At 47.0% G+C, this 13,876-nt stretch overlaps 1 protein-coding gene across 1 annotated transcript; it reads right to left on the reverse strand.

The window, feature by feature from the left end:
• Positions 1–450: 450 nt before the first annotated feature.
• Positions 451–4,053, reverse strand: LOC121848533 (interferon-induced protein with tetratricopeptide repeats 1B-like). The gene is made up of 2 exons (XM_042332891.1): positions 4,049–4,053; positions 451–2,098 (listed from the first exon to the last, which is right to left on the reverse strand). The coding sequence occupies exons 1-2, from the start codon at positions 4,051–4,053 to the stop codon at positions 1,015–1,017; spliced, it is 1,089 nt and encodes a 362-aa protein (XP_042188825.1). The 3' UTR covers positions 451–1,014.
• Positions 4,054–13,876: the final 9,823 nt, after the last annotated feature.

Genomic DNA, 13,876 nt, shown 5'->3' on the forward strand with positions numbered 1-13,876 from the left:
GCAGCCGAAAGCCTTGTCCATGCCTTTGTTATCTCTCGGCTGGACTACTCTAACGTCCTCCTCCACTATTCACAAAATTCAGCTCATTCAAAACTCCGCCGCCCATATTCTCCACACCAAACTTCATACCCTGATTACTCCAGTCCTTGCCAAACTCCACTGACTCTCTGTCACAGAGTGGATCAACTTCAAGATCCTCACATTAGTATTTAAATCCCTCCGTTCCTTGGCACCCACCTGTCACTCTAACCTCTTCTCTCCCCACAGCAGTACCTGCTGCCTCTGCCCTACTAGCTCCAACTTCCTCCGTGTCCCCTGAATCCTCCGCTCCACCATGCCTTCTGCCACTACATCCTGAAACTTTGGAACTCCCACCCTCAAACCCTTCGCCTCGCCCCCTCTTTCCCCATCTTCAGGTTGTGCTTGAAGACCTTCCTTTTCGACCGCGCCTATAGTCACCTTCCCCCTCCCCCTGGCTCGGCCTTGGGCTCCACCATTGTCAGCGCTCTTGAGATGCTGCCCGGCATGGAGGACGCTATATAAGTGCAAATTGTTATTGTTATTCTGTCCAATCATCCACCCTACAGACGTAGATTTAGCTAGAAGAGTTTATAAGCTTGATATTTAGCATACATCTTAGTTTTAACTGAGGACGTTATCATTTCCCTAGATAGTAAGACGTAATTCACAAAGAGCATTTAGATATTCTTCATTGTTTGGATTAAACCTCAGGGCTTTTTCAAAGTATTCAACAGCCTGTGGCTTCTCCCCATCCAGCTGATGCATGGACCCAAGGAAACCAAAGGAAATGTTGTCTCTTGGACTTCTGTAGAGTCGTCTTTGCATCATCTTTTCCAAATTTCTGCGGCAATTCTCTCTATGGTAGGACTTGTATTGGACTTCCATTCCTTTCAAGAAAAATTCAGCAGCATTCAAATCAGATTTTTTGCGATACATTTCAAATAAGCCAACCTTCAAAAACACAACTGTTTTTCAGGATGGGTGTGTTCTAATTTAAGTAGGTTTGTGTTGAACAGCTTTGCGTTGTTCTTGATTCATTAAACAGCTATCTGCGAAATCCAGTTGTGCAGCAATAAATGATTTTTTTACTAAAAATGCCTTGTCAAAATGGTACTTGATTAGTTCAATCAATTCAGCTCTTGCTTCAAATTCAGCGTTGCTGCTGCCTGGACATGTTTTCAATCCGTTCAACTTGACTCTATAACACAGACCTATCTGATGGTGCAGGAATGCTGCTTCTGGTGTGATTGTTATTGCTCTCTTCAGCAGCTCCACAGCTTTATCTATGGCATGAGCTCTTCTTAAAAATATTGCTGCATAGTAAATCACATACGGACGATTAGGAGAGATCTTCAGTGCCTTCTCAACTAATGTTAAGCCTTCATTTACTTCATTTACTTCTCTTAGTTTAAGAGCCAGTAACACCATGGCTTTGGAGTCATTTGGATCAAGTTCTAACACACGTCGTAATTGTGGTATTGCTCTACTCGGTGTGAGGTTCTCGGCAGTGCCATCAGATGATTCCAGACGAAACAGAACAGTGGCATAACCCATGTTCCATTCAGTATCATCAGGATCTTCCTCCAGTGCCTTCAGAAAACATTCCTTTGCTTCTTCATAACATATTCCAGTACAATTTAGCAGTGCCCAGCCCTTCTCCCCATATATTTCAGATGTCATTACTGAATGACGAGATGCATTAGGAAATAGTTTACAGATCCTCTCCAGCTTATCAAGATAGGTCTGGACATCTGTGAGCTGGTCCATGTAATAATATACCCAGGCATAGTTTCCATAGGTGATGATGCTTCTTCTTTCAAAATCATGTTTGTGATTCTTGCGCAGAATCTCTTCAGCTTTCTGTAAGTTTTCAAGCGCTTCTTCGTACTTGCCTTGGTGACCAGTTATAAAAGCAAGATAGTTGTAAGGCATGGCTTGGTACTTTACGCCATCGATTATTAATTCTTCCAGTCTTCGCTTTTTCCTGTCCAATTCAAATAATTCCTCTTTAACAGACCATGTGAAGTGGCATTCAAGCTGAAGTAGTTTCTCTTCCAAAGAATCCTTCTGTGCTTTGCTGGAAGAAAGCAAAAATACATCCAAATAACCAAATCTCTTTTACTTTACAATTCTGGGTTGTATTTTCCTGATGATCAGTTCAGAAAATTAACCTGAGAGCTTTCGTTGGACCATATTGAGACCTGAATATGACACATGAAAGACGAGTTTCTATTGTTTTTCAGTCTTGTTTTGGTCAACCAGGTGTCTCAAAAATGCAAAACCTGATCACATTGGTTCAGATCATCCTCACAAAAATAGCTGGACAATTCCACATATGCATGCCACTTACTCATTATAAAATGTTTCTGGAATGGAATGCACTATCTCTCTCCCTGAAGGGACACATCCTGCTCATCTAATTCTGGAGAAGAGTGTATCTTGAGTCAGAAGGTTGTGGCTTTGAGCCCCAGTCCAGGCTGCACTCCAGTGCAGGACAACGGGAGGGGGATCTGTCAGTTGGAAAACCAGGGACTTGTCGTAACAACTTGTGCTTAACTAGTGCCAATCATGTAGGGTAATGTCTGAAAGCACATTACAGAGGAAGAGGAAGATGATTGTAGTCACAGTTGAACAGGAAGGATTTCAGGAGGATTTAAATGCTTGTCAGAAAATTAAAATTGGCAGCTCAATAAAAACAATGCTCCAGTGAGTTTTGTGCATTACACATGAACAAATTGGTCTCTCGTTGAAGGGCATCTTGTTCAATAAATGGCTAGTACTGTAAATAGAATTGCATGGACTGTAGAACACCAAAACAAGCCATTTGTCTCAACTGGACCACTGCTGTCCTGACAGAATGTCTGTGAGATATCAAGTCCGAGATGAGAGTTAACTTTCTACAGTTGAACGGCAACACGACCAATGCTATGACCAGCTTTGCCTTCCCTCCCCTCCACAACATCACTCAGCTCCGCCACTGTCACACACCACAGCCCGCTGAGACGCTCATACACGCATTCATAACATCCTGGGTTGACTACGCAAACATCCTGCTTATCGGCCTCCCCAACTCCTCCCTCCATGGGCTGCAGATCATCCAGAACTCTGCAGCCCATGTCCTCTGCCGAACCAGGCTCCGCGACCCTATCACCCCCATCCACCCCAACTCCACTGGCTTCCCATCACACAGAGAATACAGTTCAAGATCCTGGTCCTCACCTTCAAAGCCCGCCATGGTCTTGCTCACCCCTACCTCTGCAACCTCCAAACGCCCTACCAACCTACGCACTCCCTCCTCTCAGCAGGCTCTGGCCTGCTTCACGTCCACTGCCTCACCCACCCCACTATTGGCAGGCAGGCCTTCTGCCACTCTATCCCCACTCTCTGGAACTCCAAACCACAGTTCCTCGCCTTGCCCCCTCCCTTGCTTCCTTCAAGACCCATCTTAAAACCCTCTTCTTTGACCATGCCTTCGGTCACCCTCTTTCTCTCCTACTGTCGAACCCAGGATGTAGTCGCTATAGCTCGGATTAAACGAACACTCACAAACAGAGTTAACTCAGAAATATAGTTTATTCAAATACTTGCAGCAATGAGAGGGAAAGCGAGAGGCAATACAATAGCACGTCTCTCAGAAGAGTCGGTACTCTCCCTCTACCAATGGGGCAGTCCCATTAGTTTATATACGTGATTATTTGCAATCACCTCATGCTTAACTCGTGCCTCAAACAATTCTTGCTGTTGAATGACAAGCATTCAATCATCACAAGTTTGATTATACATTTGCAGACAATACAAGGACATTGGTTCTGCTCTAATTATCCACAGCTGTAGCTCAAAAACAACTCTAATCTTATCATTGTCTTTACGTGTTTTAGTCCTTTTACATTCCCACACTGCCTCCACCCACCCCAATCCTGACCCCCAGATTGGGTCTGAAACATTGATTGTCCATTGCGTTGGGATGTCCTCCCGATGTGAAAGGCGCTTTACATATGGAATTTAGTTGTTGTTGATGATAGCTTACCTCATGGTGCTGATATAGAGTAACACTGAGTAAATCCTTCTTCAACTTGATTTTGAATTGTTTATCAAATAAGATGCGGTGATGCTTCCAGTCAAAGAAATTTACAGAGCAGATGTGACAATTCAGAGTATCGTATCTGCACTGGATCAGAGGCGAGATGTACTTTCAATTCCACAACAATGCCCTTTCCAAGTAATCCCTCAAACTTCTAACCAGTTTACTTGCCTCTTCGTTCCTTAAATACTTTTAGATCTGTCAACATCATGTGCTTTCCCAGGAATTGAAATTGAAACTGAGATCAACTGAAACTGATTACACCTATGACTCAGGTCTAAATATTGGTGTCAGGGAGTGGCCGTTGTTAACAGAGATAAAAACCGGCCACAGTTTCTATTCCCAATTTACAGTTCAGTGTATCTCACTGAATCTCACACACGTGCACACTGAGCTATAGACTGAGCAGGAACCTAGGTGTCTTGTTCGACCCTCAACTGTCTTTTCCCCCCACATTCAAGCTATGAACTGCTCTGCCTACCCTCACCTCCATAACATCGCCCTACTCCGCCGTGACCTCACCCCTCATGATGCTGAAACTCTTGTTCATGCCTTCATTCCCTTCAGCCTCAACTGCTTGTCGGCCTTCCTAACTCCTCCCTCCACAGGCTGCAGATAATCCAGAACTCGGCAGCCGTGTCCTCTCCCACACCAAACTCTGTGACCCCATCTCTCCCACTCTCGCCCAACTCCACTGGCTCCCTATCCTTCAGAGGATCCAGCAAGATCCTGGTCCTCACATACAAAGCCCTCCATGGCCTCGCCCCACCCTACCCCTGCGACCTAACCCCCTGCCAACCCACCCGTTCCCTCCGCTCAGATGGCTCTGGCCTGCTCCACGTCCTCCGACCCACCCACCCACCCCACTATTGGCAGGAGAGCCTTCAGCCACTCTGCGCCCAACCTCTGGAATTCCATCCCCCAGTCACTCCGCCTCGCCTCCTCCTTAGCCTCCTTCAAGTCCTGCCTCAAGACCCTCCTCTTCGACCATGCCATCGGCCATCCCCATTCCCCTCCCCTCCCTTATCCCCCAAACCCAGCTCGAGTCTGAAATGCTGTACTCTGTCCAGCGCCTTGGGACATCTTCCCGACGTGAAAGGTGCTATACAAATGTAATCTTGTTGTTGTTGTTGTTGAAATAGAATAATTATAACAGAAGAATTAAGTAATATAGTATTGGGTTACCACCATGAAGGACATTGGGAAATAGAAAAAGCCAAAAGAAGAGCGAGAGAAGTAGTGTTTTGGTCCGGGAATAAATAAGCAGATAGAGGACTACATTGGAAAATGTGAAACATGTGTGAGATACGGAAACCGGGAAAGACACATACCAATTATATGGCATGAGAAACCAAGTAATAATAATATAATTATAATCCTTGCATTTGATATAGCGCTTTTATCTACCTTTCCTTTCCAAGGTTCCTATGTTTGTTTTGTTCCAATTCCCTCACCCCCTTTGTTTTGCATTGTAAACACCTCTTTAACCCATCATCCTACGTCCTCTACCCCACTTTCTCCTCTGTCTTCCGTGCCCTGCCTCCCCACTGTCTGTTAGTCCTTAAAACCCTCTCCCTCCCAACATGCCCCAGTTCTGACGATGGGTCGTGGATCCGAAACGTTGATTCACTTTCCTTTCTCCATAGATGCTGCCTGACCTGCTGAGTGTTCCCAGCGACTTCTGTTTTTGTTTCAGATTTCCAGAAACTGCAATATTTCTTGTTTTACTCTTCCTATATACAAGTTACAGGTTTGGTCCCACTCTAGCTATATTTTGTTTGTAAATTATGTCTGTTAATTTCCTTCTTTGGTTGTGTCAGCCTTGCTCATTGGGTAGCATTCTCGCTTCCGAGTCAGAAAGTTAAGGGTTCAAGTTATAAATTGGGACTTGTAACTCGTATTGTCCTGGGCCAGGATGGTCTAACGGGCCCAGCAGATGGTTTCATCCAGCCTGAGATCTTTTTGAACTTCAAGCCACTCGCTCCCTCCCTTCCTGGCAAATGTCCTCTCATGGCAGCAGCAGGAGCCGGCGGTTGGGATGATGCAGTGCAGGGAGTGGAAATAATGCCAGCCATTGCTGCAGACTGTCAGGAAGTCACTCCCAAGCTGAGCGGAAGGCAAGCGGGTCTCCTGAAACCCCATCATCCCAACTGCTGGCTCCTGCCACTGCCAGGAGAGGATGGTTCGCTGTGAAAGGAGGGACTGGATGGCTCGAGGTTGGAAATGGATGAAATCATCCACATGGTCGAGTGAGGGGGTTGGGGAGGGAGAGATGATAAAGAGAGAGAGAGCATAAGGGAGAGCGGCAGAGACAGAAACAGAGGGTGGAAGGAAGATTGAGAGAGCGGAGAGAGAGAGAGCAGAGAGAGAGAGAATAATTGAGAGAGTGTATGTGGGAAAGAGGGGAAGTGAGAGAGAGTAATTGAGGGGAGATAGGGAGATTGAGACAGTGGGGGGAGAGAGCATGTGAGAGGAGAGCGCGTGTGTATGGGAGAGAGGGAGTGAGAGAGGGGAAGGAGAGAGAGAGTGATTGTGGGAAAGAGAGAGCATGAGGGAGAGGGTCAGAGAGAGAAATAAAGAGAGTGAGAGAGAGTAGTGAGGGCAGCATTTCGTGGTTCACTGTCAGGACAGACAATCAGTGTCTCCCTTTACCGCCACAAAGAGACTGAGGGCAGACACCGAATGAAGTGCTGTGCAGTTTTTACTCACAGAAAACTCCCTCTTTCCCCAGTGAGGAACTCCTCTGCATCCTTCACCTCCACCCTCACCACTGTGACCTCCCGATCCAGTCACTCCCTTTGCCCAACAAACACGCAGGACGGTGTTCTTCATGTTCCCCCCTATCCAATTTGCCACACCATCGCCATTTTGCCACTGCTCTCTGGAGCGCCGACTCTATCCCTCTCCTCTTTCAAAGCACATCAACACCTAACTCTTTAACCATCCCACCACTCTCGGCTCCCACCCCCAGCTCGGGTGCCCAGCCGGCAGTGTTGTGCGCTTTGAGACATCCTTCCAATGTGAAAAGCGCTGTGTAAATGTTATGTTTCTGGAAGGGAAACACCAAAATATTGCAGAAGACGGTGAGAAAGGTACGACCTAAACCACTCAAAGACAGTGCCTTGAAGGTTGAGGTGGGAGGACAAGCGGTGGAGTAGGAAAGCGTGGTCGACCGTATCGAATGCTGCCGATAGGTCGAGGAGGACGAGGAGGCAGAGGGAGCCCTGGTCACAGATGGTCAGGATATCATTGGTGACCTTGACCAGGGCAGTTTCTGTGCTATGGACAGCACGGAAACCTGACTGAAGGGGTTCGAAAAGTGAATGGGTGGAAAGGAAAGAGCGCAGTTGGGAGGCGACAACTCTTTCCAGGACCTTGGAGAGAAAGGGGAGGTTGGAGATGGGCCGGTAGCTTGATAGCTGCGACGCATCAAGGGAGCGTTTTTTCAGGGTGGGCGTGATGGTGGCAGTTTTTAAGGGAAAGGGGACAGAGCCAGAGGAGAGGGACAGGTTGATGATGTCGGTGATATGTGGGGCAAGAAAGTGGAGCTGGGAGATAAGGTGTGGAGTGGGGATGGGGTCAAGGGAGCAGGTGGTTGGTTTTAGGGATAGGATGAGTTTGGTGACAGAGGGTGGGGAAACGGGTACAAAAGTGAGTAGGGGAGGATGGGTAGCAGTCAGAGTGTGGGAGTGAGGGGGTGGGGGGTTGGCGGATGTTGGAGGGGAAGTGACCGCGGAGCGAATTCCCTTGATCTTGGATTCAAGGAAATCCAGCATCTCCTCGCAGTGAAGGTTGGAGGAGATGACCTGCGTGGGGTGGCGGGGGGGACGGAGGAGTCGGGTTGTGGTGGAAAACAGTAGCCTGGGGTTGTTCTTCGCCTCCAGGATTATCCTGGAGTAGAAGGACGACTTGGCCGAGGCTAGAGTGGAGCGGTAAATTTTGAGGAGGTCCAGCCAGATTTGTCGGTGGACCGTTCGGCCAGATTTGACACAGGTGCGTTCAGCAGCCCGCACCTGGCTTTTCAGTGAGCGGAGGTGGGTGGTGTACCAGGGGGAGGAGCGGGAGTAGGAGACAGAAGGTGATTGTAATCACAGATGAACAGGAAGGATTTCAGGAGAATTTAAAGGCTTGTCAGAAAATTTAAATTGGCAGCTCAATAAAACCAATGCCCCAGTGAGTTGTGTGCATTACACATGAACAAATTTGGTCTCTCATTGGAGGGTGCCTTGCTAAATAAATGGTTAGCACTTTAAATAGAATACATAGACTGTGGAACACCAAAACAGGCCATTTGCCCCAACTAGACCATCTTGGTGTTTATATTCCTCCACAGTCCACCTCTCCTAATCCTCTGTCCCTCTCCCATATACCCTTTGACCTTCTTCCTCATGTAATAATCCTTGCATGTGCCTTATCACATTGTCAATACATCTCAAGATGCTCCACAGGATATACAGTAAAATTCGCTTGAGGTGGGAAGATATTTTGTGCCAAACAAAGTAAATACATTTTATTGGATTCTGTGAGAGTAAAATATTTTAACTTTAACTACTCGGTTAGAATACTTGGTGTTCTGTTTGGTTAGTTAACATTGCTTCAAGTGAAACATCATTGTAACATATTATTTTACAGGGTCGACTGGACTCCCCTGCTGGGCGGTAACGGTATTTCAGTTAACCTTGGAAGCCTCTTAAGCCAAACAAAACGGCCATCCCTAATGTGTCCACCTTAATAGGTTCCACTGTAGTGTGAAGTGGATTTACTGTGTATTCTGCAGGCGAACAAGGCATATATATCAAGTTTTCTCTTACATGAATTGATGATGACAATAACAATTACATTTATATAGCGCCTTTCATGTCAGGAGGTTATCTCAAGGTGCTTGATAGTCCTCGTTTTAGATCCAGATTTTAGATAAAGATCTAGCAGCTCTAACTCGGTGATCTAAAATCAGCAGATATATAGATGTACACGAAACTTCAATGATTCAGTAATCATTCTCCCCAAATTTTGCAAACAAGGCATATATATCAAGGATATATATATCAAGTTCCCACAAACTCCACCATTTTCCACAAACAGCTTCTCCTCAAGCCCCCGCACAATCTCGTGCGGAGTTCCTCAGGGCTGTGTCCTTGGTCCCCTCCTTTTCAATATCTATAATCTTCTTGGTGACATCATCCGCAGACATGGGGTCAATTTCCACATTCATGCAGACGACACCCAACTCTATCTCTCCGCCTCCACATTTGACTCCAGGACCACTGCTGTCCTGACAGAATGTCTATCAGACATGAAATCCTGGATGAGAGTTAACATTCGACAGTTGAGCGGCAACAAGACCGAGGCTCTCCTGATTGACTCCCGTCAGCGCCTCCAAACCTCAGGCGCTGACAGCATCACCATTCAAGGATGCACACTCCACCGTACTAAGTCAGTCCGGAACCTTGGCATCTTGTTTGACCCTCAACTATCCTTTCTACCCCACATCTGTGCCATGAACTTCTCTGAATTCCCCCACCTTTGCAACATCGCCTGGCTTTGCTACTATCTCATGCCACAGGCCGCTGAGACCCTCAAACATGCATTGTAACATGCAGACTTGACTACGCAAACTCCCTGCATGTTGGCCTCCCCAACTCCTCCCTCCATGGGCTGCAGATCATCCAGAACTCTGCAGCTCATGTCCTCTCCCCCACAAGGCTCCGCGACCTTATCACCATCATCCTCGCCTGACTCCACTGGCTTCCCATCACACAGAAGATACAGTTCAAGATCCTGGTCCTCACCTTCAAAGTCCTCCATGGCCTTGCTCCCCCCTACCTCTGCAACCTCCTAACCCCCACCAACATGCCTGCTCCCCCTGCTCAGCGGTCCTGGCCTCCTTCACGTCACCTGCCCCACCATTGGCGGGCAGGCCTTCTGCCACTCTATCCCTACCCTCTGGACCTCCATCCCGCAGGAGCTCTGCCTCAATAGCTTCCTTCAAGACCCTTCTCAAGTCCCTCTTCTTTGACCCTGCCTTTGGTCACCTGCTTTCCCCCCCTGCCTCCAGATGTGGCAATTCAGCGTATCGTATCTGCGCTCGGTCTCAGAGGCAAGATGTATTTTCAATTCCATAACACTACCCTTTCCTGGTATTCCCTCAAGCTTCTAACCAGTTTACTTGCCTCTTCGTTCCATAAATAGTTTTGGATCTGTGAACATCATGTGATTTCCCAGGAATTGAAAGTGAAACTGAGATCAGCTGAAACTGATGACACCGATGACTCAGGTCTAAATATCAGTGTCAGGGAGTGGCCTTTGTTAACAGTGATAAACAGTTTCTGTTCCCAATTTACAGTTTAGTGTATCTCACTGAATCTCATGAACCTGCACACTATAGATATCTGTAATATAGAGTAATTGACTCTAGTGGCTTTTTTGAGCACAGAAAAAAATATTTAAATGCACATGAAACTTCAACGGTACATTTCTAGGAAAACAAAAAATTATGTTCACTGGGTTTAAAATTATATAACATCAAATAATTTAAATAAAATAATTCCATACCTCTCAAAGCCTCAGCACATTGTTTTAGTTCTATGTCATTATCAACATTGCTGGAAATTCGTCAGGTCTCATCACTAAACGATCTTAGAGAATCAAAATTCTAAATCTGAACAAAACACATTCATCATGTGGAGAATTATGAAACAATTATTCCACAACAGGCTTTGTTTCCTATAGTTTACATAGAGGGCAGATTCTATTTAACTGACAAAATTATTTTTTTTTAAATGTTGCTTTCATAAATCCAAAAGTTCACAGCAATTCTCCACAATTTAAATTAAAGCTTCAGCAATCTAACGATTGGCAAAGAAATATAAAAATAATAATCCTTGCATTTGATATAGCGCCTTATTACGTCTTCAAGACGTCTCAAAACGTTTCCCAGAATATACTGTCAAGTGAATTGACTATGTATTTTGTGGGCAAAATACAGCATCCCACAAACAGTTGTGGATTGAGTAACCAAATTATTATTATTATTTTTTTAAAAAGAATTATTACTCCCAGAAAAGTGATCCGCCAATCAACTAACAACTGGGTTCCTATTTACTGCTAGGTAAACAGAGGCATGTGGAGTAAGGAAACTTGCCCAACATTTCACACCTCCGGAAATCAAACGCAGATCTCTCGCTTGCGAGGCGAGTGCTCTAACCACTAGGCTATAGGACTCCACAATATAACACCTTATCAAGTCTTCAAGACATCTCAAAGTGCTTCACAAAATATGTTGTAATGTGAATTGACTGTCTATTTTGTTGGCAAATATATATTTAGTTAAGAAGCCTAATACCCCATCCCCACCCTTACCCACTTTCAAACCCTGCCTCAAGCCTTACTTCTTCGAATGCGTTTTTGGTCATCTTATTATTTATTTGTTATTGTTTCTTTTCCCCAACCTACCACCCTCTTGAGTTTCCACTCCCCGGCTCGGGTGCCCAGACAGCTGTGTAAAGTGCTTTGAGGTGTCCTACAGATGTGAACGATGCTATATAAATGGAAATTATATTGCAATACAGCTGTTTGGCATACAAATTATATGTCAATTTGCCAAAATATTGTAAAATTATCAGTACGTTCCTACTTTCATTATTTTGTGCCTTCATGGTGAAACAATATTTCCTTCAAGAGGACTATTTGTTTCCAATGTAAACTGTTGCTTTTTACTGTTCTGTCATTCAAACGTTTTCTTAAAACAGTCGGGAGTCATTTCTGCGTACACCACATTCATGTGCGCACCCGCACATACCCTGATAAGGCGCACTTGCCGCTTTGGGAACGCGCCCTGATGTGCACTGTACACGCACATGTTTACCGTACATACATTTTCGGGACGCTCTTTGGTTATATTTTGCGCACCTTTCTGTACCCTTGCGTTTATTTCAGTCAGTTTTGGTGCACTCATGGGCTACCCGGTAGGTGTGCCCTGAACGGTTTGTCCCGGAGCAGCTCCTGCCAGGGTCAGGACCCATCTGGCCTTTGTCGCGGTTGAGCCGAACTTCAGTTTGTCCCTCAGTATATCCCTGATCCTCACGCGAGGGGCCCTGAGGGGGAAGGCCCCTTTTATCGCCAGCCAAGCCATGTCTGAATGGTTGTTGGTCAGGGCCAGTGACGAGGTGTTTTGCCAGACGTAGTTGGCCATTACCGCAGGGTACCTCCCAATCGGGTCTGCCCTCTCCCCCTTTCAAACTGTTTTAATTAGCTGTCGCACAGACGACTTGGTGATCGTGCGAGGGTCTGGGATAGTGTTTTTCAGGAACTTCTCAACATACTCAAGTGAGTGTTGGTGGTTTGGCACGCTCCAACTGTGTGGAACATTTTGAGGCAGTTCTGCCAGACCCATCCTTCTTATACCTGGTATAAGTGGAAACCCAGCATGTAGCAGCATTTGTTGCTGGCAAAGCGAGGCTCCAAGCACAGCCTTAGGCAGCTACGCACAAAGGTGGCCATGAGGATTCAGGGCCACGTTAGGGATTCCTTTCCCCCCCCTTTTCCGGGGTTTTGTGCATTGTGTCTCTGCGGATATGATCCATCTTGGACCCCCAGATCAGTTGGAAGACCTCTTTGGTGACTGCAATGGCATTGTTCTTGGTCAAAGGCCAGACCTGGGCCACGGACAGCAACACCGAGTGGGGCTCACACTTTACCACCAGGTTTTTTCTGGTGATGGACAGCAATCACTACACCTAGACGCTCCTCCCAGCCTTTTTGGCATGCCCCGGCAGCCCCAAACCAGATGCCGAGAACTTTGATGTAGTCTGGCTTCACCGCAAATGGTATGTGACTGCATTCTTTCCAGTCTCCAGAATACATCACCTCGCTTTTCCGTTGGTTCAGGTTCCGTTGTCATTCAGAACTCTGCAGCTCGTGTACTGTCCCGCACCAGGCTTCGCGATCACATCACTCCCACCCTCGCTCGCCTCCACTGGCTCCCCATCCCCCAGAGGATTGATTTCAAGATCCTCATCCTCACCTACAAGGCCATTCACGGCCTTGCTCCCTCCTACCTCTCCAACCTACTATCCCCCTACCTACCTGCCCGTACCCTCCGTTCCTCTGGCTCCGGTCTGCTCCACGTCCCCCGCCCCAACCGCCCTACCATCGGTGGTCGGGCCTTCAGCCTCTCAGCCCCCAGGCTCTGGAACTCCATCCCCCAGTGCCTTCGCCTTGCTTCCTCCCTTTCCTCCTTCAAGGCCGGTCTCAAAACCTTTCTCTTTGACCGTGCCTTCAGCTCCCCTCTCGACTCTCTTCCTCCTCCTCGCTCCCTCCCTTCCCTCCCCTCACCCTGACCATTTCCCCCCTCCTCTCTCCCTCCCTTCCCTCCCCTCACCCTGACCATTTCCCCCCTGCTCGGGTCATGACCCAACTGTGCAGCGCCTTGGGACGTCCTCCTGACGTGAAAGGCGCTCTATAAATGGAATCTTGTTGTTGTTGTTGTTGTTGGTTGACCTTGGCTCCTGAGGCTCGATCAAACCGGTCGCAAATGCCTAGCAGGCTCGAGACCAATATTTGGGCTGTGCAAAAGACGGTGACATCATCCATATACTGGGAGAGAGGCCTTGGCTTGTGCACCATGGCTGCCTGGGATGGTGACACCTCTGATGCTCTTGTCCCTCCTGATAGCCCATGCAAAGGGTTTGATGCAGCAGACAAACTGTGGAGAATAGGGGACAGCCCTGCCTTACTCCCGACCTGATGGGGAATGGCTCAGTCTTGTACCCGTTT

The sequence above is a fragment of the Callorhinchus milii genome, unplaced genomic scaffold, assembly GCF_018977255.1.
Source record: "Callorhinchus milii isolate IMCB2004 unplaced genomic scaffold, IMCB_Cmil_1.0 Scaffold3, whole genome shotgun sequence".
NCBI lineage: Eukaryota > Metazoa > Chordata > Chondrichthyes > Chimaeriformes > Callorhinchidae > Callorhinchus > Callorhinchus milii.